The following is a 24,927-nucleotide window of genomic DNA, read 5'->3' as shown; positions in this document are numbered from 1 at the left end:
GGCTCATCCAGACGAATCCACTCCCAGAACACTGGTGTGGCATTCAAGCCCACAAAAGAGGGAGCAAAAGAAAAAGGGCAGAACTGCGCCCCGAGTATACAATTCGCGGAAAGAGATCGATGGAGCGGTCGGAAAGAGTCGCCGCGATGATGCCGAAGATGAAGAACGCCCGCCAACGCCATGCCGTCATGCAAGAACTCGTATGAGAAGGGATGCTATACGCGCTCGTATCGTATCTAGTTGTCGTACGTCGAGGGTAACGATTTGCCGCCGCAATCGGGGATCTTAAGCCCGGGCTTCAGTTTGCGGTTGACGTCCATGAGACCCCACTTGTCTTCCCACTCTTTGCCCTTTTCGTTATACTGGATCTTCCATGGCTCGTCAAAGGCTGAGAACCTGGGGATGCATTAGCGACAATCTATCGAGGCTGGATCATAGGGAGACTTACCAAAAGTACTCTGTCCCGTTAGTTAGACTTGGGCAAACCCAGTCTTCCATGAATTGGTTCATCTCGTCAATACCGGCAACAGAGCCTCCGGCGCAAGTGTCAGCCGCACCACAGTCGGTGCCGCCTCCAGATGGCCAGCCAACCTCGGCGATTACCTGGTGGATGTCGTTCTGGGTTGCGGTCAATGACACGTCGTGGGTTTGCCAGAAGTTCCAGGTCCAGGCAGCTGCCTCTTTGACGTCGACACCGGCAAAGAAGGGATGAACGTTTGACATGACAATGTCGACCTTGGTGGCCATGTCGCCAGTCCAGTTGTCACCCAGATCAGCCATTGCGACAGGCAGCTGGCAGCTGTGGTCCGAGATGTTCTTGCGGAAATCGGAAATGTGTCCCAGCAGCTCGGTCTCAGACAGGTCCTTGCGGTAAAGCACCTCGTTACCAATGATGATACCCTTGAAGTAGTCGCAGCCATAGTCATCGAGAATGTCCCATGTTTGGGAAATCTGTCGCTCCGTTGTAGTGTCGTTCTTGTCGAGCCATACACCAAGCCATATCTTCATGGTGTCCTTGATCTCCAGTTGGTTGATGGCGTGGATAAGCATCTGTGTTTGGTTGCAGTCGGTTCCGTACAAGCGGACTGAGTTGGTCAGTTGCGACATGACGGCCAAGTCTCGGGTGATGTTGTTCTGCGATGGTCCGACGTGGAGACAGTCTGGGTACTGTGTGTTCAGAGGAGTGTAGTCCATGCCGGGAAACACCTTATGCAAATCGGCGTTGTTCATCAAAGCTTTGATCTCGGAAGAGTCCTTGCCGAGGTCCTCCTTGTTGTCTTTGGCGATATCGTCAGCAGATTGAGCAGACTTAGCAGCGCCGTCCTTTGCACCGCCACCCTTTCCGACAGTAGCACCGAGGACACCGCCCAGAATTGCACCTGCGAGGATGAGGGTGATGATGGCAATGGCGATCCACATGCGCTTCTTCCTCTTCTTCAAGTCGTCTTCTGCTTTCCAACTTGCAACCTTTTCTGGGACAAGCTCTCCACTTCCGTTGACCATGGGTACGGCGTCGTACTTGGTACCGTCGCGTGAGGCAGCAAAAGCACCAGCGCCTGCTGCGGCAGCAACGCCTCCGTTGTTTATCGATGACCCTGGCGAGCCATTGCGACTGCTGCCGTCCCGCGAGCCACCGAATGGCACGAAAGAGCGTCGCTTGTTCTGTGGAGAGTTGTGGTCTGGGCCCATTCCCCAGTCGTCATCGTTGTCGACATCGAGCGGGTTGATCTGACCCATCTGCGGCGCGAGGTTCTGGGCGGACGAAGAGTAGCGGTTGTAGGGCGTGTCGGCGTAGGGGACGCCGCTGTGCGGGGAGTGTGGCATGCTGTACATGGAGCTGTCACTCGAGTACATGCCGCCGACGAGTGGTGCGCCGGAACCGTAGGAGCGTTGCGAGTACATTGGGCGCGGAACCATGGGCTGGTCGTGGCCGTTGGGGTCATTGAAGGGTGATGACTGCGAGTTCCTGTTGGGGACGCCCATGGGCCGTCCTGGGCCAGCCATGCCTCGTGCAGCGTGGAGGCCGCTCTCGCGTGGGTGTGAGCCAGCGACGCCGCTGGCGATGCCGTTGATGCCGCCGCCCGGAGCCGTCTCGCCCATGTTGTCTGAGCCGGGGGTGACGCCTGGGGTCGAGTAGTCGGAGTAGTTATTGGGGTCGGTATACTGGCGCTGGGCGTGGAGGCCGACGGGAGTGCGATGGGCTGGCGGAGGCGGCGGATTGTCGTCGGACGGGAGGGCGTCGTGCTGCTGTCCTAATGGCCAGGCCTGGGGTTGCTGGAAAGCCATTGTGAGTGCTTGTTCGAGGTTTTGCTACACACCTCGCGTGCAGAGGCGAAAACAACCTGCGCGGGCAACGCTTGGTGGAGGTAGCGGACGGCGGCGCGCCGCTCTGCGGATCGAATGGAGGCGGACTGTCGCTGGGCCTGGCTAGTGTTTGCGGCGCGGAACACGGTTGGCTGGGTGGTTTGTTCTTCACGGCGTGGGACCTCGCAGGGATCCGGGCAGAACGAGCGGAAAAGATAATGCAGAGGCAGCGTTTCGCAGAGGCGCAGGCGCGGTCGCAGTGGTGGAGAGAAAGTCGGAGTCGTGCAGTGGCCGAGATGATGCAGGTGTGTTAGGCGGGTAACACGGCGCTGGCACGACAGAGGCTGACGGCTGCGACTGCGCGATGCGCTAGCCCGCTAATTCACCCAGGAAACCACCACGGAACCCACTGTGACGTCTCCGCCAATGCACCAGCCCCAAACACACTCAACAGGTTTTGCGACAAGATAACGCCTATACCGACTGCCCGCCTTTTCCCCCCGACAATGGCCCTTCTGGCGCCTACGCCGGTCTCGTTCATATCACGATCTCCCTCGTGCCTGCCTCTTCCTGCGCTGTGTTCCCTCGCGCCTGCCTGTGCGCCCAATGCAGGCAAGAGCGATATGCCCTCAACCAGAACAAGCAGTTGCAGTGAGGCCTTGGCGCCGCCTCGGGAAGCCCCATCCACAACGGCAAGTGCAAGGGTGGAGCCAGAGGCAATTTCCCATATCAGTTGCACCTTTCACGTTTATTGCCGCGAAGCCTGTCTGGTATCCTCCCTTTGATCCCCTGCTCATCCTGCACGCCTTGCATCTCGTCTGCTGTCGACTCCGCTGCCTGCAACTGCCATGGACGTCTTGTCCGCGTTCCTTCCACGTTCTATTCCTAGCTCCTCGTGTCAGCCGCTACCGCAAACGGCTCCACCGTGGAATCTGGAGCGACCTACTTTAACCCATTTAGTCTGCATTCAACACTGCATAGCCTCAAAGTCGCCTTCGTCTTTTCAACTTTTTCACGCATTCCCACCTGCTCATTCGAAGTCGTGTCTCAGCCTGGGCATGCGCGACATCCAACGCCCTTGTAGCGATCTGACCGCCGTGGTGAAACACAAACACCAGATCAAGATCGCCATCGGTCCCCGGCTGATAAGACATGTTGTGCTCACCACTCGCTCCTACCCCGCGCCATTGAGCGAATCTAATCCCGCCGTGCGTTCGGCGCCGCGTCAGCGTCAAGTCATCCTACCAGACTTTAGCAGCCTCGACCTCTCTGGCTCGACTGTCAACACGCGCAGCCTCCCAGCCTCCCGTCTGCTGCATACCTCATGTACCACGTCACGTTTCTGCAGTCACAGTATTGGCCTGCATGCACCACGCCGCGCAATACATTCTAGCACGTTCTCATGTCCATGTTAACCATATGTCACCGACTGCAGCAAGCCAAGCTTCAGTGGTAAGCCGGACCATGTTTCACATTGCCCACACAGGCAACTAGGGCGATTCACCCCGATAAATTTAACGTCTGTCCACGACTTTTCACGTTCAAAGTCTGACATCGACACTTGTGAACGCATATTTCCATCATCCGTTTGACCTGCATGTGCTAGAAGATCGCCACGCTTCCATTTCTCGGTCCAGAGATCAGGGTAGTGTTCGCGCTCTATCTTATCTTTATCCGTTCGTCTGCGATTCCCGCATTGTCTTTTACAACCCGTACAAGCATGGTTGAGTATGCTATGGTGTGAGGAGCTGGTCCGATGATCAATATCTACTCACAAACGTATCTATGTAACGGCACAGATATGGCGCAAATACTACCTCACACGTGAACAGCTCCAAATAGCCAATACTCCTCAGAGTTGGAGCAAGGCAAACTACATGTCTCGGCGCAATCAACCTCCGATTGTCTCTACACGGCACGATATTATTGGAAGGCACCTGGGAGAATGGACGCCTTGTCGAGTCTAAGCCCAGAAGGTGTATCGCTTGGCGCATGATTTTCCTAATTCAGACATCTCCACTATCAAAACGAGTACATGCCTTGATGAAAAAACGGGAAGAGGAATATCGAGCAACGTTTGTGTATATATATTTTTCTCCTTGCAACTCAGCCAACTTCTTCATCTCAATTTCCCAAATATCCCATTTCGCAGTATCTTCTGAACCAATGCCACCCCACTCAACAATCCACGCCACCATCGCCAGTCTAACCACCGGCCCCCCTCTCGTCATCGCTATCATAGGCGGAACCTCAGGCATCGGATCCTACATCGCCAAAGCCTTCGCCTCCGTTTACCGCAACTCAAATTCCAAACTACGCATCTACATCGTCGGCCGCAACGCCTCGCGCGCAGAAGCTCTGCTTGCAGAAGTGCGCGCCACAAGCCCAGATTCAGAATGGCGATTCATACAAGCCCATGACCTGGCGCTGATGAGCGATGTCGACACCATATGTGCGCAAATCAAGAAGTATGAAGAAGAGCAGCCATTGAACGGGGGAGAACCGCGGATAGACATGCTATACATGACCCAAGCAGAGTCACCACTTGCGCCATCACCGCGTAAGTATTTTCCATCTGCACTCGCTTCCAGCAAGAAGTGAGGCGTAACAACCACCCTCCCAATCACCCCAACTAACCAACCTCACCAGCAACAAAAGAAGGCCTCGATACCCAAGTCTCCCTCCTATACTACTCCCGCATCCGCTTCATCCTCGCCCTTACACCCCTTCTTCTGCGCTCTCAAGACCCAAGCGGCGCCCACGTCATCTCCGTCTTCGCAGGCACAATCGAAGACTCCATCTCCCCGTCTGCCCTACCAATCGGCCCACCAGCGCCGGCAAAGCACGGCGTCACATCGGTCCGCACGCACGTCGCTTTCATGAAGACCTTCATGTTCGAGGCCCTAGCCGAAGAACACGCTGGCAAAATCGCTTTCATACACATTTATCCGGGGTTGGTTGACGGTCCAACGTTCCTTAGTAAAGTGAATCCACTGTGGTTTCGCGTGCTGTGGCGCATAGCTAAGTTGTTGATGGCATGGTACATGACGAGTCCAAGGGTTTGTGGTGAGATCATGGTGTTTCTGGGTACGGGCAGGTATCCCGCGAGGGGCGCGAGCGTGGTGCTCAAAGAGGGCGAGGAAGGGAAGACGGTGGCTGATGTGGCGTTTAGTAGTACACGGGAGAGGGGAGGAGGTGCATATACGGTGGGTCAGAGGGGTGATGAGAAAAAGCAAGTTAGTTATGCCAAGCTGAGGCAGAGTGACACGAGGGACAGGGTTTGGAAACATACCATGGGTGTGTTGGGGAGTGTTCCGGGATTGAGTGAGTAAGTTGTGAGGAGGAAGGGGGCTTGTATATGATGAAACGTCATCCATGCATTATTTGGAAAAGAAACGTGGAGATATCAGACTGATAGATGAAGATCGTATTTTGTATCTTGCACCCCCTCACACAGGGAACAAGCGTATTTATAACGACCACATTCATGTACAACTCCTCCAGCGGAGCACATTTGCACAGCTCAGAAAATGCATTGCAGTCATCACTGCCAGAGGTGGTCGCAATTCCAGTCTTGCACCACGCCACCACCGAAAGCAGCGTGGAGACTAAACATATCAGTATGGCAATCGGCAAACTCCGCGGCGAGCCCAGCAAAGTCGCTGAGGTATTGCTCGGCAGTCTCTCCACGGACTCCTGGCCCATGAGTTGCTGGAAGCGGGTTGGGTGTTTGCTTCGAGCTGACAGGCCATGCAGGCTCAATTTTCGGAGGATGGCGTATTGAGGACGATTTCGTGCGCTTAGCTAGTGACTCGGCGTCGTCTCGTTCATGCTGATGACCGCTGGCGGTAAGCTTGGGTGGTAACAGCTGCTCCATGCAAGCAGCCATTATTCCCCTGGTGGTAGAATGGAGCTCGTAAAGTCGTCCCGGGGATGATTCGGGTAGCTGTACGCATTTGAGCGCCAGCGACAGGAAAATGATGTCCTTGAGATCATCTGCTTTGCCACGACCCAATCTCGCGATGAGGTAGTTGATGGTCTGCTCTACCTTGGCGATGAGTATGTGTTCGTTGTGCCCGGACATTCGTTGCTCTAGATACTGGCCATTCGAGCTGGCCTGACGGAGATGTTTGATGCGTTGGCATACTGTGAGAGCAGACCACAAAGTGTCTTTTTTGCACAACCAGAAGTAAAGATCCTCCTGTGACGGTGATGTATCTTCAAGTGCTTGAGGGTAATAGAAGTTTGAATAAGAGAGTATGGCCACCGATGAATCGACACATTGTAGCCAGGCCTCTGCGACTTCTTGCTATCAAGTTGTTAGCACAAACGTTACTCTAGGGGAAGATAGGAGACTTCGAATTCTTGAAAGAATGTTAGACGAGTTTTGTGTCTAGGATTTATCGCCTGCGTCATAACTGAGGAAATACGTACTGATTATAGGTCAGCTAGACATCTTATCAATTATCCGCGGTGGCTGATTTACCTTGATATTCCTGATAGTCGAAGAGGAGTGGTCTGTATAAGCATAATAGCGATCGTCGAAGATAAAAGTCTAGGAGAATGCGATGCAGAAATCCACCACGATCGCCGGTTGCTGGCTGGCTGTGTTGCAGGCTGAGAGTCAATGGTAGAGAGCACCAGGATCTTTGTATCTCACGCCCTATCTCAATCGCCTCGTTGACATCGGGGATCGAGCGCTGTACAAGCGAGGAAGCCCTGATTCGATGTGGAAGAGACATAGCAAGATGTATCTGGTAGAGGTTGTCTGTCAGATCGCAAAGAGGGCGGGGAGGAGGTAGCTTCGATGAAGACTCGTCAAAGTCCTCGTCATACAGATTTGCCGGTACCGGACAGTAAGATCCGAGCTCTGGGACTATCAAGGGCATACCCGTCATGATAGATACTTGTACTTCCGTTTCCAAAACAGACGCCCATAGCCGCTTCCGCATCTCCATCTGGTACGGCGAAAGATGCTTTATCTTCGCAGGATCAATGTGCAAACCCATGGTCATAGCTGACCGCATTATGGCACCGCTGCGGCTCCAAATTCTATCTGGGTCGGAGTGGCTAACGCTACCAGACAGTAGCACAAGTAATTCGACTTGAAGAGTTGATAGCTCCGTTCGCTGCTTTCGTCCAAGTTCCCCGAGCCATACCTGGATGTGGTTGATAGCTGCACCCCGCAAATAGGCTCTGTAATCGTCTGCTTCATTGGTTCTAGCCGTATCGTCGAGCAAGTAAGCCCTGGTCATAACGCTCGTGAGCAGTGCGAGGATGCTGGATGTAGAATCAAGCCCAGATCCGCTGTCAAGCCACAGTCTTTCATACTGACGCATGAAAGTGGGACGGTGCAGAACGCGCATGGTACGCTCAAAATACTGGAAATATATGGTAACCAGCTTGTCACAGTACGGCTTTGGTGGTAGGGACTCCCATAGCTTTAGTAACGATGGCGAACATCCAGAGTCATGCTTGCGCTCAGGCGGCCGAATTGGATCTCCTTTTGATTTGCTTTGAAGAAATTTAACTTTCTTTGCAGACGCCATCAACTGCTCATCACTAGCCATCTTGTTGAGGAAGTCCTTGACATCGAGGAACTGTGTTCCGTCAGTATCATGTTCCACAGATGGTTATCAATCCTCTTGCCTGATTAAGGAGCGTAGTTTTATCATTCTGCCCAAAATACCGTGATCTACCTCCTTCAGCCACGACTGTGCCAACGAGAGGCAAGTCTGCTGTCGGTGTTGACTGATCGACCTCTGCTTTCATTGGATGTTCGCGCGCACGTTCAAAGCAATACATGTCGACATCTGGTAAGGCTTAATGCCAGGTAAGATAGCAAATCCTACTGGCACGGGCCAAAGAATTGTTAATGCGCCGTCTGGCAAAGGATGTGAAGGATGCTCTGTGTCTACCGACTCTGGATGTAATTGCCGCATTGGAGTTTGCGGCTAAAGACATGTGAGGGATCCATGGATGCGCGGACGGGTCTTTCCTCAAACTGCAAGCAAGGCGGCAAGCTAATGCACGTCCGCGGCGTAGTCGAGGTGTCCACTAACCCCTGACAGGGACGGCACTTAAGCGTTGTCGAGTGCCATGAAGACCCAAAGACACTCTCGAGTTATCTATCTAAAGGTGGCTAGGTAGCTTTATGGTCGTGTAAGAGGGAGGATAGTAGTGACGAAGATATGCTAAAGGCCTATGGTGCACCTGAATAGAGGTGCTGGAAGGGTTAGCTAACGTAACCTAGCGAAAGGCCTGTCATAGCATGCATGCCGTGATGGGACCACGAATCGAGGCACGTGACACTATATCAGCAATTGGCACGTGAAGCTCGTCGGTCGCACCGACTGTCGCGTGTGTTTATGTTGAGATTCGAGTGTGGTGAAGGAGTCTGGAAGGCGGTGGTGACGTCTAGCTTGATTCGCCTAGAACCCCACACCGAAGGTCCCTGAGAGCAACGGCGAGATTTGCCCGCCATAACAACACGTAGCTTCCCAATCCGCAAGTAGCAATTGGCATACATTCCACACATCAATTGCGTCTCCCATAACCACCCATTGGAATATTGACCCCATTTTGGCATCTCCTGCAGGTAAGTGCCAGGGAACAGCTGCGAGGCCCCACCTGCATCTGAAGCTCTCTGGACACAGTAGCTAACAGCTCCCCTCGCGTTCTGCAGCTATCCGACGTCCATCATGAGCAACCTCTTCGAAGCCAAAGTCAAGAGCGTCCTTTCCGGCGACACCGTCGTTCTCCACAATATCAACAACCCAAAAGCAGAGCGCACACTGAGCTTAGCCTTTGTCACCGCGCCGAGACTGCGACGAGAGGGCGACGAGCCCTTTGCCTTCGAGTCACGCGACTACCTCCGCCGTCTGCTGGTGGGCAAGGTCGTCCGGTTCCAAGTCCTCTACAAGATCCCGACGGGCGCGAACCGCGAATATGGCCTCATCGTCACACCGAACAAGGAGATATTGCCGCAACAAGCCGTCGCGGCGGGCTGGGTGAAGCTGCGCGACGACGCCGGCCGCAAGGAAGATTCGGATGAGGCTGCCAACCTACTCGAACGACTGCAAGTAGACGAGGCGCGCGCTAGGGCAGACTCCAAGGGCCTCTGGGCGGAGACTGGCGGCAGGATCAACTCGTCGTCAGAGCTGAGTGACGCGACCAAGTTCGTGGAGCAGAACAAGGGCAAGGACATTGATTCGATTGTCGAGAAGGTCCTGTCCGGCGACCGCCTCATCGTGCGATTCCTCCTGTCGCCCACCGAGCACGTACAAACAATGGTCCTCCTCGCCGGTGTCCGCGCCCCCGCAACACAGCGAACAAATCCTTCCGACGGGAAGGTGCAGCCAGCCGAGCCGTTCGGCGACGACGCTCAACAATTTGTCGAGACAAGGCTGTTACAGCGAGGAGTCCTCGTCGAGGTTCTGGGAACAACACCGAACGGCCAAATCGTCGCAGATGTCAAGCATCCCACCCAGGGCAGCATCACACCTTTCCTGCTCAAGAACGGCTTGGCCAAATGTACCGACCACCACACCACCCTCCTCGGCCAGAAGATGGGCATACTTAGGGGCGCTGAGAAGCAAGCAAAGGACGGCCGTCTGGGTGTATACAAGGAGCACGTTGCGCCCAAGATCAGCAAGGCTGGAGAGCAAGAAGCCACCGTTAGCCGTGTCCAGAGCGCAGACACCATTTTCATCCGGAACAAGGCGGGCGCGGAGAAGCGCATCAACCTCAGCAGCGTCCGTCAACCCAAGCCTACCGATCCCAAGCAATCGCCATGGGTAGCGGAGGCCAAGGAGTTCTTGCGCAAGAAGCTCATCGGCAAGCACGTCAAGTTCCACGTAGACGGAAAGCGACCCGCGACCGAGGGCTACGATGAGCGCGAAATGTGCACCGTCACCTTCCAGGGCAAGAACGTTGGTTTGATGCTTGTAGAGAGCGGCATGGCATCCGTCATCCGCCACCGACAAGACGATGCCGACAGGAGCCCCATCTACGACGATCTTCTGCTGGCCGAGTCCACCGCACAAGCTGAGAAGAAGGGTCTCTGGTCAGACAAGTCGCCCTCTGTCAAGCAGTACGTCGACTACTCGGAGTCGCTCGAGAAGGCCAAGCGCCAACTCACTCTGCTTTCGCGCCAACGTAAGGTACCAGCCATTGTCGATTTCGTCAAGTCTGGCTCGCGCTTCACTGTACTAGTACCTCGCGAAAACGCCAAGCTCACCTTCGTCCTCTCCGGTATCCGCGCACCTCGATCGGCGAGAAACGATAGCGAAAAGGGCGAACCTTTCGGCAAGGAGGCCCATGAATTTGCGAATCGCCGCTGCCAACAGCGAGACGTCGAGATCGATGTCGAGGACTGTGACAAGGTCGGTGGCTTCATTGGCACTCTGTACATTAACCGTGAGAACTTTGCGAAGACACTGGTGGAGGAAGGTCTAGCTACTGTACATGCCTACTCAGCAGAGAAGTCTGGAAACGCAAACGAACTATTCGCAGCCGAGCAGAAAGCCAAGGACGCACGAAAGAATCTGTGGCAAGACTACGACCCGTCTCAAGAAGAAGAGGACGGCGAGGCAGCGGTAGCTACCGAAGCTACCAACGGTGACGCCGCATCATCAAGAAAGGCAGACTACCGCGATGTTATGATCACCCACGTCGAAGATGACGGAAGGCTTCGTCTCCAACAGATCGGTAGCGGTACATCAGCGCTGACATCACTCATGAGCGCCTTCAGCAAGTTCCACCTCAACCCTGCAAACAGCAGTGGCCTGCCAGACGCGCCCAAGGCGGGCGAGTTTGTAGCAGCCAAGTTCACTGCCGATGACCAGTGGTACCGTGCGCGCATTCGACGCAACGACCGAGAGAACAAGAAGGCCGAGGTTGTCTACATCGACTACGGTAACTCAGAGACAATCCCATGGTCTCGCCTTCGCCCTCTCTCACAAGCCGAGTTCCTGCCATCGAAGCTGAAGCCACAGGCTGTAGAGGCCCAACTGGCGTTCATCCAACTCCCTGGTAACTCTGAGTACCTCGCCGATGCCGTCAGCTTCATCTCGCAAGAGACGGCTGATCGTGAGCTCGTCGCAAGAGTCGAGGCCGCGGAGAAGGACGGCATGCTTTGGGTGACACTGTACAACCCGGACCAGAGCAAGGACGGCACTGAAAGCATCAACGCCGACATTCTTAGCGAAGGTCTTGCGATGGTACCCAAGAAGCTGCGCCCGTGGGAGCGCTCGGCCAACGTGCTGGCTGCCATGAAGAAGAAGCAGGACGTGGCCAAGGAGGAGCGCCGCGGTCAGTGGGAGTATGGTGATCTCACTGAGGACTAAGCCTGTACATAGTTTTACGGTTGCATAGCAAGGAAAATAGCGGCACCGAGTGCGAATACTGTACAATAAAAGCATGTATTACGATTTGCACATAAGCAACACTCTTACATTCACATGTGCTACCAAATAATGCCTCGTGATGGAGGGCTGGCACCGAAGCTGCGAAGACGGCCAGGTGGAGGCTTAGGCGGAGATGACGACGAGGTGATTGGCGGCTTCGGCCATCCCCCACCCATCCACGGCAGCGCGCTGAGGCGGTGCCTGTAGGCAACCACCAAAATGCACCCCAGTCACGCTGAACACGGGTCTTGCGCCATGACGGCTACCTTCCAGGCAGGCGCATTGCAGACATCCTTCATGACTTCGTACACGCGCACTTAACACCCCCTCATCCTCGCTCGTCGCGCGTCAGAACACCCGTTGCGACACGTCCGAAGCAGTCGCGGCCATGGAGACCATCAGTCGACTACCCCGACGCCTGACACAGCTCTACTCCGACACCAAGACCACATGCGATGCCGTCGTCGAGCAGGATGCCAAAGACACGCCCGAGTCGCACGCACTGCATCGCAAGTTCAGGATACAGAAGGACCGGCTGATAACATGGGGCGTGGACTGGAGCGACAACTCCAAGGGGAAGCAGGGCGACATCGACGAAAGCGTGGAGGAGGCAGGCATGACGGAGACGGTCACAAGCGTGCTCGGAACCATCAAGGAAATCCTCGACGAGGCGGAGCAGATGCACCCGGGCACGTCTGCTGCGGGTGGGGGAAAGACAATGTCTGGAGAGAAGAGCCGGCCTGACCTTCCCTCGTGGGCGGCCGCCGACAGGTCACGTTACGAGGACCTCATCAAGGACCTCACCACCTCTATCGACATACTCTATGACCTCTCACGGAACCGCAGAGTTCAAAGAAGCAATGAGCGTGGTATTAGTCCAGGAAAAGCTACACCGCATCACAGCACATCGACTCCCGTCTTCTTGTCGCCTGACTACAACGCCTCCGACCTGACGCTGGTCAATCCTGCTACCTTCCCTCTGAATGCACATACCCCCAGATCTCATCTTCCACCCAAGCTAGATCCTGCAGATCTAATCCTCCCCGACGAGGAACCTCCGCCATACGAGAGCGTTGGAACTACTTCTGTTCGCGTCATCGGCCGCCTGCGGTCTCGCCACAGTTCCACCAACCCCTGGAAGACGGATGGCAGCAGGAACATAGAGACTTGCGTTTTGATCGACTACGCGTGCTACGACCCCGCCTACCGTCTCACTGGCGTGTCCCCATCCACCCAGCGCCTCGAGAGCCTTCTGTCAATACTGACAAAGCTGTCCAACAACCAGTCCTTCCACGGCACCCTTAAGTGCCTGGGCTATTTCGAAGATCCAAAGCAGCCGCGCTTTGGCCTGGTCTTCGAGTTGCCCACCTCAGTCTACTCAGGGCCAGCCGATTCCCACAAGCCAGTCGAGGAGCTCAAACCAGTGACGCTGCTCAGTGTATTGCAGACGGGCTCCAAGTCTTTACACAACCCCAACAGTGCCACCCCGCCACTTGAGGACCGCTTTCGTCTAGCTTTCACGCTCGCCTTGACCTTTAGCAAAATCCACGGCGACAATCTTCTCCACCAAGACGTCAATAGCAGCAACATTATGGTCTTCAAGAAGAGCAAAAGGCAATCTGCGAATAGTAGAGCATTGCAATACTCGCTGCGATCGCCTGTAATATGTTCCTTCGATCTATTCTCTGACTTCGACATCGACACCGACAAGGCGAAACCAACACTGAACATCTACCGGCATCCGGATGACCCCAAGTTCACTGGAAGTCAAGACCAAAAGTACAATGCCAACTTCGATCTATATGGCTTGGGGCTGGTGCTACTCGAAATAGGATTGTGGCAGCCTCTACTTGACCTGTGGAAGCAAAAGTACACCCTGAGCGACTTCAAGCAACGAATAGAAGATGTGTACATCCGCAGGCTCGCTTCAAAATGCGGAACAGCCTACATGCAAGTTGTGCGCGACTGCTTCTGGGCAGCGGATGTCAAGGGCGACAATGCGATCGATGTTCCGCAGGTCTACACTCGCATCCTAACCAGACTGCAACGCTGCTGCATGCTGGATGAGTCGGAACCTGGGTTTGACTTGAGCGAATTGAGACCAGGTGCTACACCGGTGCAGCAAGCATCTCCATTGAAGCGCAAGAGCGCGAGCCAGCCACAGATCGTCACCGATGGCCAGTCAAGTCCATCCTATAGGAGCGCAAAGCGATGGGCATTGGAGAAGGGTACACAAGCCTTGGAAAGGACCAAGTCTCTCTCGAAGAAGTCACCGGATCTTTCATTGGCTCGTAATCCATCACGGAGCTCGCAACACTCCATCCGGAAGAGCATCTCAGAGAGTCTTCGTATGATGAGCCCTAAAGAAGAAGCTCCGGAGATGGAGTGGGAACAGAAAGATCCTCTAGATGAATCAGGCACTCTCGTCGCAACCCCGCCAGATTCACAAGACCCAAGCGATAACTCTTCGCTGTACAGAGAGCGCGTGGCGACTGCCGCTTCAACGATTCAGCGTGCATGGCGACAGTCGCGCGCCCCCTCTGATGGATGCACAACGCTGCAAGAGTACAAAGACAAGATTACCATCATCCAAAAGGCTTGGCGTCAGACAAAGCAGAAACGCAGTAATAACACCGTCTCGGCCCTTGTCAGTGACGGACTGCGACACTGGCCGCAAGCTACTCTTGGTTACCCAACACCTGAACCAGAGATTCAGAGTAGGACAGTAAATTCGAGTGAGAGCTACGTCACTTCGTCTATACAGATCGAGACCGATATAGAGCCGACTCCTCGACCGAAGCTACGTCTCTTCCCAGTCAAGTTCACACCTGAGATCGTGGAAGAGTGGCACTCATCCATGTTGCCCCGCCTTGAGCGTCTAATAGAACGGGCGCTCAAGGATTCCGAAGAGACTGTTAGCATTGATCTCGTCGCCATCGGAGAAGTACTAGAGAAAGCCAAGCCTACTGTGTTTGTTACCTGTACTAGTGTGGCAAAAGTCAAGGCCATTCTCAGCCGTCGCTTCCGCTTTGACGAGAATATATATGACCTCAAGGTCCGTAGGGGAAAGATCAGGCGGTCCAAGATGAGCCGTTCGTCGCGCCGAACTAGGCCACCGCATCGATCCATGATGAATACCGACTCCTACGATGCGGACATGGCTGTGATGAACCCTTACCATCAGGATCGCCCATTATGCGGGGCTTCCATTGGAGCGTTCAACGGTGAACATCTGCCTCCGGTATCCTATGGTGGGGTCATTCTGGTTGACGATGAGCCGTTGGGCATGAGTGTCCATCACCTACTCGACATACCGTCCGAAGACGAAGACGACGTTGGCGAAGAGCCCGATAGCCCTTCTCCGAGCGATGTGATGCTGTCCAGCGCAGCGAACAACCCTTGGTTAATGGGTATGGGTGCGCAACCAGATCTTCATCTAGAATCGGATGAGCCCGCTGGAATGTGGGATCTTGAACTATCAGACGATGAGGACATAAAGAGCGAGGAAGACGACGCCGACCTTGATTCGTTCGACTTCTCTGACAGTGAGCTTGAGTCTGACGATGACTCTGCGGAGGGTATGCCGATCCGACACTGCACACAAGTTACAAGCGCTAATCCCATTTCAGATATGGCAGATTCTCATATTTCACACGCAACCATGGGCGACATTGACGGCATTGCGCCAGGCGAAGGCGAGGAGATAAAGATCACACAACCAGCCATCGATGACGTGGGCGCTGACTTCTTCCCCTGCGAAGAAGATCGCGACGACGACCATCTCTCCTCGCACGAACTAGGCCACGTTCACGCCTCTTCCGGCATCCGCCGGTGGAAGCGCGACGGCATCCTCCACGAAATCGACTGGGCGCTCCTCAAGCTCAGGGAAGACCGCCTCCAGCCATATAACGTTTGCCAAGGAGGTCGCCGCTTCTGCCTGGGCTCCATGACGCCGGAACAACGCGCCATAGCCTCCAAGCTGGAGAAGCCAGTCAACCGCCGCACTTACACCCCCGAAGAGGACGAATACCCCAACGGCGTAGCCCCCGCATCCACCCTCGGTGGCATGTCCGTACACTGCTTCGGCCGCACCACCGGCCTCCAACCGGGCATGGTCAGCAGCGTCATGTCCGCCGTCCGCATCTACCACCGCAAATCCTTCTCCCGCTCGTGGCACGTCGCTGGCGGCTTCGGCATCGGCGGCGACAGCGGAGCCTGGGTCGTACAAAACGGTCACCACAAAGTCGTCGGCCATGTGCTTGCCTTTTGCCAAAAGAACAAGATCGCTTACATTTGCCCCATGGAAGTTCTTCTTGAGGATATTAAGCGCACCTTAGGCGCTAAGCGTATATATCTCCCTGGCTCTGTAGAGCAGACGCTGTACAAAGCTAAGAAGGCGAGGCACCACGATGTTATCGAAGACCTAGGGTCGCGGGTGCAGGGTCTAGGTATAATAGACTCTGCGGTCGATGTTAGGGAGAGTCTCAGTTCGGGGCCGCCGGGTAATGGTGGTCTCTGGGAGAGACTGGAGAGAGGTGGGGATAGTGATAAGGAGAACACGAGGTCGGCTATGCGGAGCAGTATCATGCGTGTCAACGAGGGCAGAGATGGGGGTTTGGAAATGAGTGTCAAGTAGGAGAAGGTGGATGACTTTGGTTAGGCGTTCAGGAGGACGGTATGGAAAGGGGAAGGTTATACCCTGTTGTTTTATTGATGTTCGTTTGAATCAGAAGACCTATCGATCTACTCATGTGGAAGATTACAACCACGGCACCAACGCTGAAAAGATCGTCAACTCCAGACCCTGCCTCCAATGTCCTTACACAAAGCCACAACATCCTCTCCCTTACCCAACCTCGCCCAATACTCTTCTATCTCAGCTGGGTAGCCCGTCTCATTGAACGCTTTCGTCCACTCACTCGCCTTACTCCGCGCTATATCGCTCCAGTAAGCCATCCTCTCCGGACGCTTTCCGTCTCGATTTGAAGCGAAGTGGATGAGTAGAGATCCAGGACGGGCTAGTGATGGTTTGCCAGGCTTGTCTGGATTTGGTGGGAAGCCATTGAACCACCTTTGGGGCACGTAGGCAACGGCGGAAGAGAAGTATGGCTGTGAGTCGCACGATGATTAGTTGATGCAGTAAGTAAAACGTGAACGAGCTTTCCACATACACGTTTGATAGTCTCTTCCATAGCACTTTGCTCACTATACTTCAACTGTATATCAGGATTATACTCCTTCAGGCTCAATGCTGCCGAGAAGAGACGGATCGCCCACTCGTTTACTCTGATGAGGAAGACGCCGTTATTCAGACCATGCCGATCATTCGTCACCACCAAATTGGTCTTTTGATCTGGGGGCAAGAAGACTTGCAACGGAACATTAGGATTCATCAAGATGGTGTCGCGATCATGCCAGAAAAGCCACTCCAGTCGTTCCGCAGCTGGCTTAGCAAGTTCAGCCCCAAGAATCGCGAGCAGGAAGGCGTGTTTGGACCAAAGACCGGGGAGCATGCGTTCACGGAGTATGAACTCAGGGTATCCGTGCAGGTCATTGTGAACCTGGTGAGAAGCGATGGCGGCTTCGTAGACGGGATCTTCCGGCCCGAATGAGGCCGTTACTTTGCCGATGCGTGGGGAAGACTGTGATGACAGCGCGGGTGCAGACGAGGCCGGAACGGAACCAAGATGCGGGACATGTGTTGGTAGGATTTTGCTCGAAACCGATGAATTTGTCGAGAAGAGGACAATAGCAGCGAAGCCTAGAATAAGCAATGTGGCGTATTTCCAGAATCGAGAAGAGGCTCTTGGAAGGGAATACCGCGAACACGGGGCTTGGTTGTCGTCAGACCATACGCTGGATATGGAACTGCGCCTGCTTTCGCTCATGGTGAGTGCGCGTTGGTGAGTAGCGCAAAAGCGGGACGACTGTGGTTAAGAGGGGAGGAGAGCGTCATATGGGATTGGCTGAATGCATCGATAAGGAGGAAGTGGCTAAGGAAAGAAACACGTGTTGGCGATTTTGAATCTCGAGATTGAAATTGAATCTTGGGGTTTGACGATTTCGAGAGATGTCATGGTTAAGGTGGCTGCTACTGCCAGGGCAGACTCGTGGACGCCTGACATGATGCCAATCGCGCTTAGCGGAGGTTTCGCCGACTGCGCCTTCAGCTAATGCAGCTAAGTGCTTATCCTCGCGTCGCTGCAAGATGAAACGCGTACGTATGTCGACGCCTTTAGCTATTGAGTATGCGTAGGCTTGGAGGCTAGGAGCACACATCACAGTGAAGCTCACGCGATTTTGGTAGTTACTGGTCTGTAGTAGCCACCCGGCTAGGGCGGCACAGCACCTGACAAGGAAGATTAGCTGCTGAGCAGGAACCCTGTTTTAGCTAAGGGCTAAAACCTAGTTATGCGAAAGCACCTATAGTTATATACTCTTACGCTTACTTTTACTATTCTTTTATACCTAGTTTTATAGTTTCTAGATTTTTTTTAGTATATAATCTAAGTTAAAGTATTACTTCTTATAGTTAGTCTAAGCCTTATTTTTTTTTAATAGCTTACTTAGCCTTATTAAATAAGCTTAAAAAAGATCTTAGCTAAAACTATTATTTAGAGCTATACTTATTAACTTAGTTTTATAGCTTTTAGAGTAGTACTTACTATTTTAAAAGTCTTTTTACTCTTTAGTAATAAGAAGTATAAACTAAGCTTTAGCCTTTTAGATAAAATTAAAAAAAGTAAAGTTTAACTTTTTATAAATAAAGATTTACTTTTTTTATAATATAGTTAAGAAATTAATTATAGTACTTTTAGTAGCTTTACTATTAATAAGTAAAATAATATAATTATTAAAAGTAGTTATAACTAAGTAATATAATAAATAAAAAAAAAAAAATTAGTTTAGCGTATTACTTTTATACTTACTACTACTTATATAACTATAATATAGCTAAAAAAGCTTTATAGTTTATAAAAATATACTTAAAGTACTATTAACTAAACTATAGTTTTACTTTATAAAAAAAAGATAGCTTATATACTTAAATATTAAGGTTAGAACAGGCTAGAATAGACCTAGTAGTAGTAGTGCTAAGCGGGAACGCGGAAATTTGACATGGCATTTTTGTAGGCAGTGGCAAGCTGAGTGAATGTGGGAGCACCGTTTGATGGAGGTGTTGATACTGATTGCGTCAAGGCAATGTTCGGCTGCCACTGCCTGCTGCAGCGGTTCTGCCAAGCCGCTAATGGTGTCAGATCTCTAAACACTGCAAGACACTGTCTGAAACTCCAGCCTCATGGCACGTCAACATCGCCAAGCCCATCAAAGTGAATAGCAATTAGCTATGTGTCGCGTCTCATTCCGGGTCAAAATTGCTTCCGGAGCCGGCAACGAGGATATACAACCGGTAGAGCACACAATAGGCTGACCGTCTTTCGTTGATGATTCTTTACTCATTAATCTTGAGCCGTCGCGTCGGTACCCCTTCAGCTTCGGGAGACGGGCTCGATATGGTCGAAAGAAGGGATAGCAGGTAGCACCGAGTCTCTCATTGCCCTTGCCGAAAATATCAAGAATATCTCGAGCGTCCTAGTACGTTGATCGTATCATCAAAGGACTCTCTATGACATGTGGAGTCGGATATCTGGAAGAGTGGATGGGCAGCGAACGCTCGCTCCGACGGGTCGCAGCTGATGGAGCCTGGAATGGCTTTGTCTGCAGCATGCTGATCACCAACAGTCAACACAGATACCCTTTCGACTTGCCTAGATGGCTCGAACATGACCATGCTCCCCTGTTGCGATACGTCCGACACTGACTTTGCCTTGGTCCTTGGCTCCTCCTAGGCTGTCAGATATAGTAGCTGATAGTCTCTAATTGTCGATCGCAGGTGGCTTGCAAGTCTCGCGCAGCTCGCTACACAGTCAATATGTGCAGCAATCCCAGTGGACGGAGCTGATACTAACCATGGTGGATACGAAGAGAGCTTGGGGAGCGGGCTTGAATGACAGTGTAGTCCGTTGAGGCCGATTGGAGCTGCGAGAGCATTGGTAGGGTAAATGGGAAAGACTTTGTTGCTGATCAAAAGTAACACCGAGAACATATGCGACGTCTACACGACGTGCTGCATTAACAACTTTCATCCAGGCTTCCTTCGTCGAACGTGTCATGGTCGTAACCTCAATCCTACTGTCACAACTGCGTCGACCCGTTGAGCTTGCATCTGCATGTCTATGAAGCTTTCATAGTGTAGTGGATCAAGTACGTGCTTCAGGGCCCACTTTGCGACGTCTTCAAAGCTTCGCGTGGCTGGTCTGATATCTCCGTGTACGGATGGTTGGGCGCTATTTCGACCAAAGAGGAAGCGCTAGTGCGAGAGCAGATGTGGCGCAGCCCCTGAAGTGGTCTGTTCGTTGGCGAACACCACGAACATATGGGTCATGAGCAGTCGGGCAGAATGCAAGAACAGCGTACGGCATATCTATACGTTCCATGAACCGCCTCTGGTATGCTGGGGATAGGAACACATGAAGTACTATCGAGAGGCGTGTATAGGCTCGTTCACCGCAAGGGTTGCTTCACTACTCACATTCCGATCCACTCTATTTCCGCAAGCTGACTCTACTGCTCGACGACTTACACGAGCTTCGCTCTGACGGTCAATGATCAGCCGAACTGAACGTGCGTCAACAGGACGGGATCTTTTCGAGAACCACGCTATTGGACACACAATGGCCACAAGGTCTAGAATGAAGTGTTAAAATAGACACAGAGATCTTATTGGATACTGGAAGCACATGTACCATTCTTACCTTAAACGTCTACAGACAAGCTCACCCTTGACAGCGTATGCCGGGGTATCAAGCTTTCTGCCAAGTCGGGACAGGCCCACTCAAACAGTACCCTTACTCCTTCTCCTGGTCCGCCGTTGAAGGGTTCAGCATGCATAAAAGTGCGTTTGAAAACTGGGTGAGCGAACTTTTAGTAAGGCAGAGTCTCACAAGTGTCAACTAGAGGACTTCTGCATGACTGCGTTCAAGATCTCGACAATGCTCTTCCTTTCAGACTTCGTGCAGCTCACGATAGATCGGCCCAAATGGTACTGTATAACTCCGACGCTTGTACTTCGTATCCGTATGTACATTTGGGTCGACCTCTAACGAACGGTATGCTCATGCATTGCGCACGTGTCGCATTCTAGAGCTCAACACCCTCGGATTCAGGGTACCAAGTAAGTAAGCGAGCGGCAGACTCTACCGTCCCAGTATCTCAGGGGCGTGTGTCTCTCAGACCAATCTACGCAATGGGTGAGTATATATGGACGACGGTGTCTCGCAGTTCATATACTCATCCACATCTTCTCTCTAATCATCAACACCTCTTTCCTACACTCTTTTTTCTTATATTATCTCACCCCAGTCATTCGTTATACACGATCTTATTACATCTAATATCTAATTTTAACAACACTCATCATCACCATGAAGTACGCACTCATCTTCGTTGCCACTGCCGCTGCCCACGAGGCCTACGGTGGATACGGTGCGCAAGCAGAGTCCAGCTCCGTCGTCAAGCCGAGCACCTCCGCGAAGCCCATCGGATACACGACTATCGTGCCCGGCTATGGCAAGCAGCCGGTCACCGTGACCACTCAACATCAGCCGTACCCCACCTGCGTGTCCCCCGCCTATGGTGGTAAGGACTGCGCCAAGTGGGATGAGGATGCCTACGTATCAACTGTCATCAAGGACTACGACAACAACTACGCTACGATCACCAAGACCGCGCAGCCCGTTGTTGTTTACCACACCAAGAAGACCATCACCCACTCCGCTACTGCAACAGGCGGCTACGCGGCGCCCACTGGTCTCGCCCCTAAGAACGGCACTGACGGCTGCTGGTACGAGCTGTACGAGAAGATTGAGTCGGTCCCATACAACCAACTCGGTCCTCACGCACTTCCCGGATACCCCGGTTCCGGCCTTTACAAGGAGGGCGAGCAGAAGCAACCCGTCAACGTCAAGGAGTACAAGGGCGGAAAGTGGTCCGAGTACGTCCACGAGTACTCTTACGGCACTCCTAAGCCTGAGGTCACCACTTACGAGAAGCCTGGTGTCTACACTGTCCCAAGCAAGGACGTCACCGTTGAGCACCCCGTCACTTACCCAGCTGAGGCCACAAAGACTGCGAAGGCTGGCGAGACATGCACCTACGGAGGCCAGTACATCGAAGCCAAGCAGACTGGCTACATCACGGGCGCTTACGGTGCCTACGAGACAAAGGTCAACGGTGGCAAGACTGTCACCGAGACAGTGATCAAGCACACCACAATCTATGCCTCCACCACCGGCAACTACGAGGTCGCGAAGCCCACCACCACCGTCTACGACCACGACACCGAGGTCGCATACCCCACCGCTAAGCACTACGAGGCGGGTGTCTACCACCATGAAGCTCAGACTGTCACCATCACCAAGCCTGGACAAGCCTACACTTGCGAGTACGAGCAGACCAAGAAGCACGAGGCTACCTCAGCACCTGCGAAGAGCAGCGGTCATGCAGCCTACCCTACCTCTGCCTCTGCTCCCGCTCACGACAACTCTTACGGCCACAACAAGCCATCTGCTACTCCCAAGCAGCCTACTGAGGGTGACAACAAGTACCCCTCGTACCCCTCGTACCCCGCCGGTCCCATGAACGGACACTCATCTTCAGTCCACGAGGCATACCCAGCTTCCACTCCTTCTTACCCCAAGAAGCCTACTGAGGGCGAGAACAACTACCCCTCCTACCCTGCCGGTCCAGCTAAGGGTCACTCCTCATCTTCGGTTCAGGAGTCTTACCCAGCTTCAACTCCTGCCGGTGTCTACTCCAAGCCATCCTACAACGGCGGCAACGCCTATGGCAACAACGGCGGCAACGCCTATGGCAACAACGGAAAGTCTACCATGGCCACCGTCTCCACCAAGGAGTACCCACACCCGGAGTCCACCCCTGCTTACGGCACTGATTCATCAGTGATGGCCAGCTCCACGCCCTGCGAGAGCAGCACTGCTTCCGTTACCCCTGCTTCATCGTCCGTCTACAGCGCTTCCACCCCCGCTGCCGTCAGCTCTGCTCCTGCCTATGGCACTGATTCGTCTGCCGTTGCCAGCTCTACCCCTTGCGAGAGCAGCACCGCATCCGTCACACCTGCCAAGTCCTCTAGCTACAGCGCTTCTACCCCCGCTGCTGTCTACTCCAAGCCCTCATACAACGGCAACAACGGCTACGGCGAGAACGTCAAGTCGACTCTCTCCACCATCTCTACCAAGCCTTACCCTGCGTCCACTCCTGTAGAGCACTACCCCGCGAGCGCCAGCTCTACTCCTTGCGAGAGCAGCACCGCATCCGTCACACCCGCCAGCTCATCCGTCTACAGCGCCCCGGTCTACAGCCAGGCTACCCCCAGCCCAGCCGAGTCTTCGTCCACCAGCACTGAGGTCTACAGCCAGGCTTCCTCAACTCCTTGCTCTTCCTCTGTACAGTCGACCCCGACTCCCGTCCAACCGACTTCCACTCCTGTCTACGAGAACGCATACCCCGCTGGCGCCACCTCCACCCCTTGCGAGAGCGACAAGCCTTCCGCTACTCCTGCTGTTCCTGCCGCGTACACCCCTGCCCCTGCTGAGGGCTACGGCAAGACCCAGACTGGCTACTCCAGGCGTAGTGGAATGAGCCAGCGCCGCGCTGCGCAGTAGATTCCTGTTCTCCTGTAAATAATTTCATTGTGTTAAAGATGTATCGAGAAGTAGTTAGAGGGGGATGATCGAGTCAGTAGATGTGTATGTAGGATTCAATGAGAAGTCTTGCATCAAATTACCTAGTGTCTGCGTATAGAATATGCGATGGTTCCAATGTGGTTGAGCTGAGAAAGTGGAGACTCGTTGGTTGTTGATGTCCACTCGTTGCTCGTTCCCTTCAGGGATCCCACATCAGACTTTAGAACGGCTGCCAATCCGAACGATACACGGAGCTAACTATTGACAAGGCAAGACTTCGCGAGCGGGAATTGGTGTTGCATGAAGTGGGGCGTTTAGCAAATGGAGAAAGCTGAGTCGAAGCGAGAGCGGGGTTCAATTGCAGCTTCCAGCAATGCGATGTTCGACGTGTCTAGACGTATCACTCATTAGTCCCGACATTGCCGTTAAGAATATAGATGTTAAATTTGCTCGATTTTCCATCAAGCATTCTTGGTCCAACGGTAGGATAATTGCCTTCCAAGCAATTGGCCCGGGTTCGAGTACGTTCTATTCCACATCCTACATCACCAACATATCACTAACATATAATAGCTCCCGGAGGATGCACAGCTCCTTCTCACGATTGCAACGTTGACTACTTTTTTAGCGTTTGCGTAGTCCAGATCCGCCTTTGGGACATATCTGCAGCGGACTAACTTTTTTTTTTGATAATTCTGGTTCTGAAACTCTATTGGGATATTCTAATAGTGCTCTACAAAGTACCTTCAACCCGTGTGTGCTGCAGGCCTAGAGCTGGCTAAACTCTTGGGCGCGACACCACAGTGCGGGGTGCTGCCTTTGTTATCAAGCACCATCTCGCTTCTGACCTGTAGGTGATTAGGTAGCAACAGGCCATTAAAGTGGACAGGCCTAGAGCTATTGCTTGGTACTCGAGAGCTTGTTTTTTGACATGAGACATGCATATCAGTTCAGCTCGCATACTGGACTGATAACACGCACGTTGCCGTCCTGGAGGACACACGGATTCCTGCGGGACTTTGCAGCTCCGTGTCAGTCCAACGCAACATTGCGTAACAGCTATTGATGATCTCGCTCTACTCCGACGTTACCAGCGTGCTGGATAGAGAAGTAGTAGCTGGCACATTGATTGCACAGACAAGCTCCAAAGAGCGCGACCTAACCACTCTGGCGGGGACAAGCCTTCGCACCCCTCAAAACCGGTGACCCCAAAATCATGGTTCAGAGGCATATCATCTGCATTGATTGGCTTGCGGCTAGCCCTATATCGCCATCGGAGCCTCTGATGGTCTGGCTCTTCGGCTGGATGCGTTGGCTTTGCAGTGCACTGCGGGGCTTCAGACGCTCGCTCCGAAGTGGGGAGTCGGTGAGCTCACCTGAGGAACATGGCGAACTGGAGGCCCCGCCTGAAGTTTAAGCCGTCTGATTGGACGCCATGTTGCGAGATTGTA

General features: G+C 53.3%; 6 protein-coding genes and 1 non-coding gene across 7 annotated transcripts; 5 read left to right on the top strand and 2 right to left on the bottom strand.

Annotated features, from left to right (window-relative positions):
• Nucleotides 1–236: 236 nt before the first annotated feature.
• On the bottom strand, nt 237–2,286 carry J4E87_000575 (uncharacterized protein; the record flags this gene model as incomplete). The annotated part of the gene is made up of 2 exons (XM_049372230.1): nt 237–396; nt 449–2,286. 2 exons carry the CDS (start codon nt 2,284–2,286, stop codon nt 237–239), a joined length of 1,998 nt encoding a protein of 665 aa, XP_049238364.1.
• A 2,184-nt stretch (nt 2,287–4,470) lies between these two features.
• Nucleotides 4,471–5,636, top strand: J4E87_000574 (uncharacterized protein; the record flags this gene model as incomplete). The annotated part of the gene is made up of 2 exons (XM_049372229.1): nt 4,471–4,864; nt 4,954–5,636. 2 exons carry the CDS (start codon nt 4,471–4,473, stop codon nt 5,634–5,636), a joined length of 1,077 nt encoding a protein of 358 aa, XP_049238363.1.
• A 212-nt stretch (nt 5,637–5,848) lies between these two features.
• Nucleotides 5,849–8,076, bottom strand: J4E87_000573 (uncharacterized protein; the record flags this gene model as incomplete). Its single annotated transcript, XM_049372228.1, has 3 exons — nt 5,849–6,531; nt 6,965–7,904; nt 8,029–8,076. The coding sequence occupies 3 exons, from the start codon at nt 8,074–8,076 to the stop codon at nt 5,849–5,851; spliced, it is 1,671 nt and encodes a 556-aa protein (XP_049238362.1).
• Nucleotides 8,077–9,005: 929 nt separating this feature from the next.
• J4E87_000572 (uncharacterized protein) lies at nt 9,006–11,651 on the top strand (the record flags this gene model as incomplete). Its single annotated transcript, XM_049372227.1, has 1 exon — nt 9,006–11,651. The coding sequence occupies one exon, from the start codon at nt 9,006–9,008 to the stop codon at nt 11,649–11,651; it is 2,646 nt and encodes an 881-aa protein (XP_049238361.1).
• A 448-nt stretch (nt 11,652–12,099) lies between these two features.
• On the top strand, nt 12,100–16,347 carry J4E87_000571 (uncharacterized protein; the record flags this gene model as incomplete). Its single annotated transcript, XM_049372226.1, has 2 exons — nt 12,100–15,289; nt 15,341–16,347. 2 exons carry the CDS (start codon nt 12,100–12,102, stop codon nt 16,345–16,347), a joined length of 4,197 nt encoding a protein of 1,398 aa, XP_049238360.1.
• A 4,849-nt stretch (nt 16,348–21,196) lies between these two features.
• Nucleotides 21,197–23,455, top strand: J4E87_000570 (uncharacterized protein; the record flags this gene model as incomplete). The annotated part of the gene is made up of 1 exon (XM_049372225.1): nt 21,197–23,455. One exon carries the CDS (start codon nt 21,197–21,199, stop codon nt 23,453–23,455), a length of 2,259 nt encoding a protein of 752 aa, XP_049238359.1.
• Nucleotides 23,456–23,941: 486 nt separating this feature from the next.
• J4E87_000569 lies at nt 23,942–24,027 on the top strand. The gene has a single exon. It is a non-coding gene; the product is annotated as a tRNA-Gly (tRNA).
• The last annotated feature ends 900 nt before the right edge of the window (nt 24,028–24,927 follow it).

This window comes from Alternaria ethzedia (assembly GCF_023757985.1).
Source record: "Alternaria ethzedia strain BMP 0044 chromosome Unknown scaffold_1, whole genome shotgun sequence".
Taxonomy (NCBI): domain Eukaryota; kingdom Fungi; phylum Ascomycota; class Dothideomycetes; order Pleosporales; family Pleosporaceae; genus Alternaria; species Alternaria ethzedia.
The sequence above is the reverse complement of the archived record's forward strand: the minus strand, read 5'-3'. Positions and strand labels throughout refer to the sequence as shown.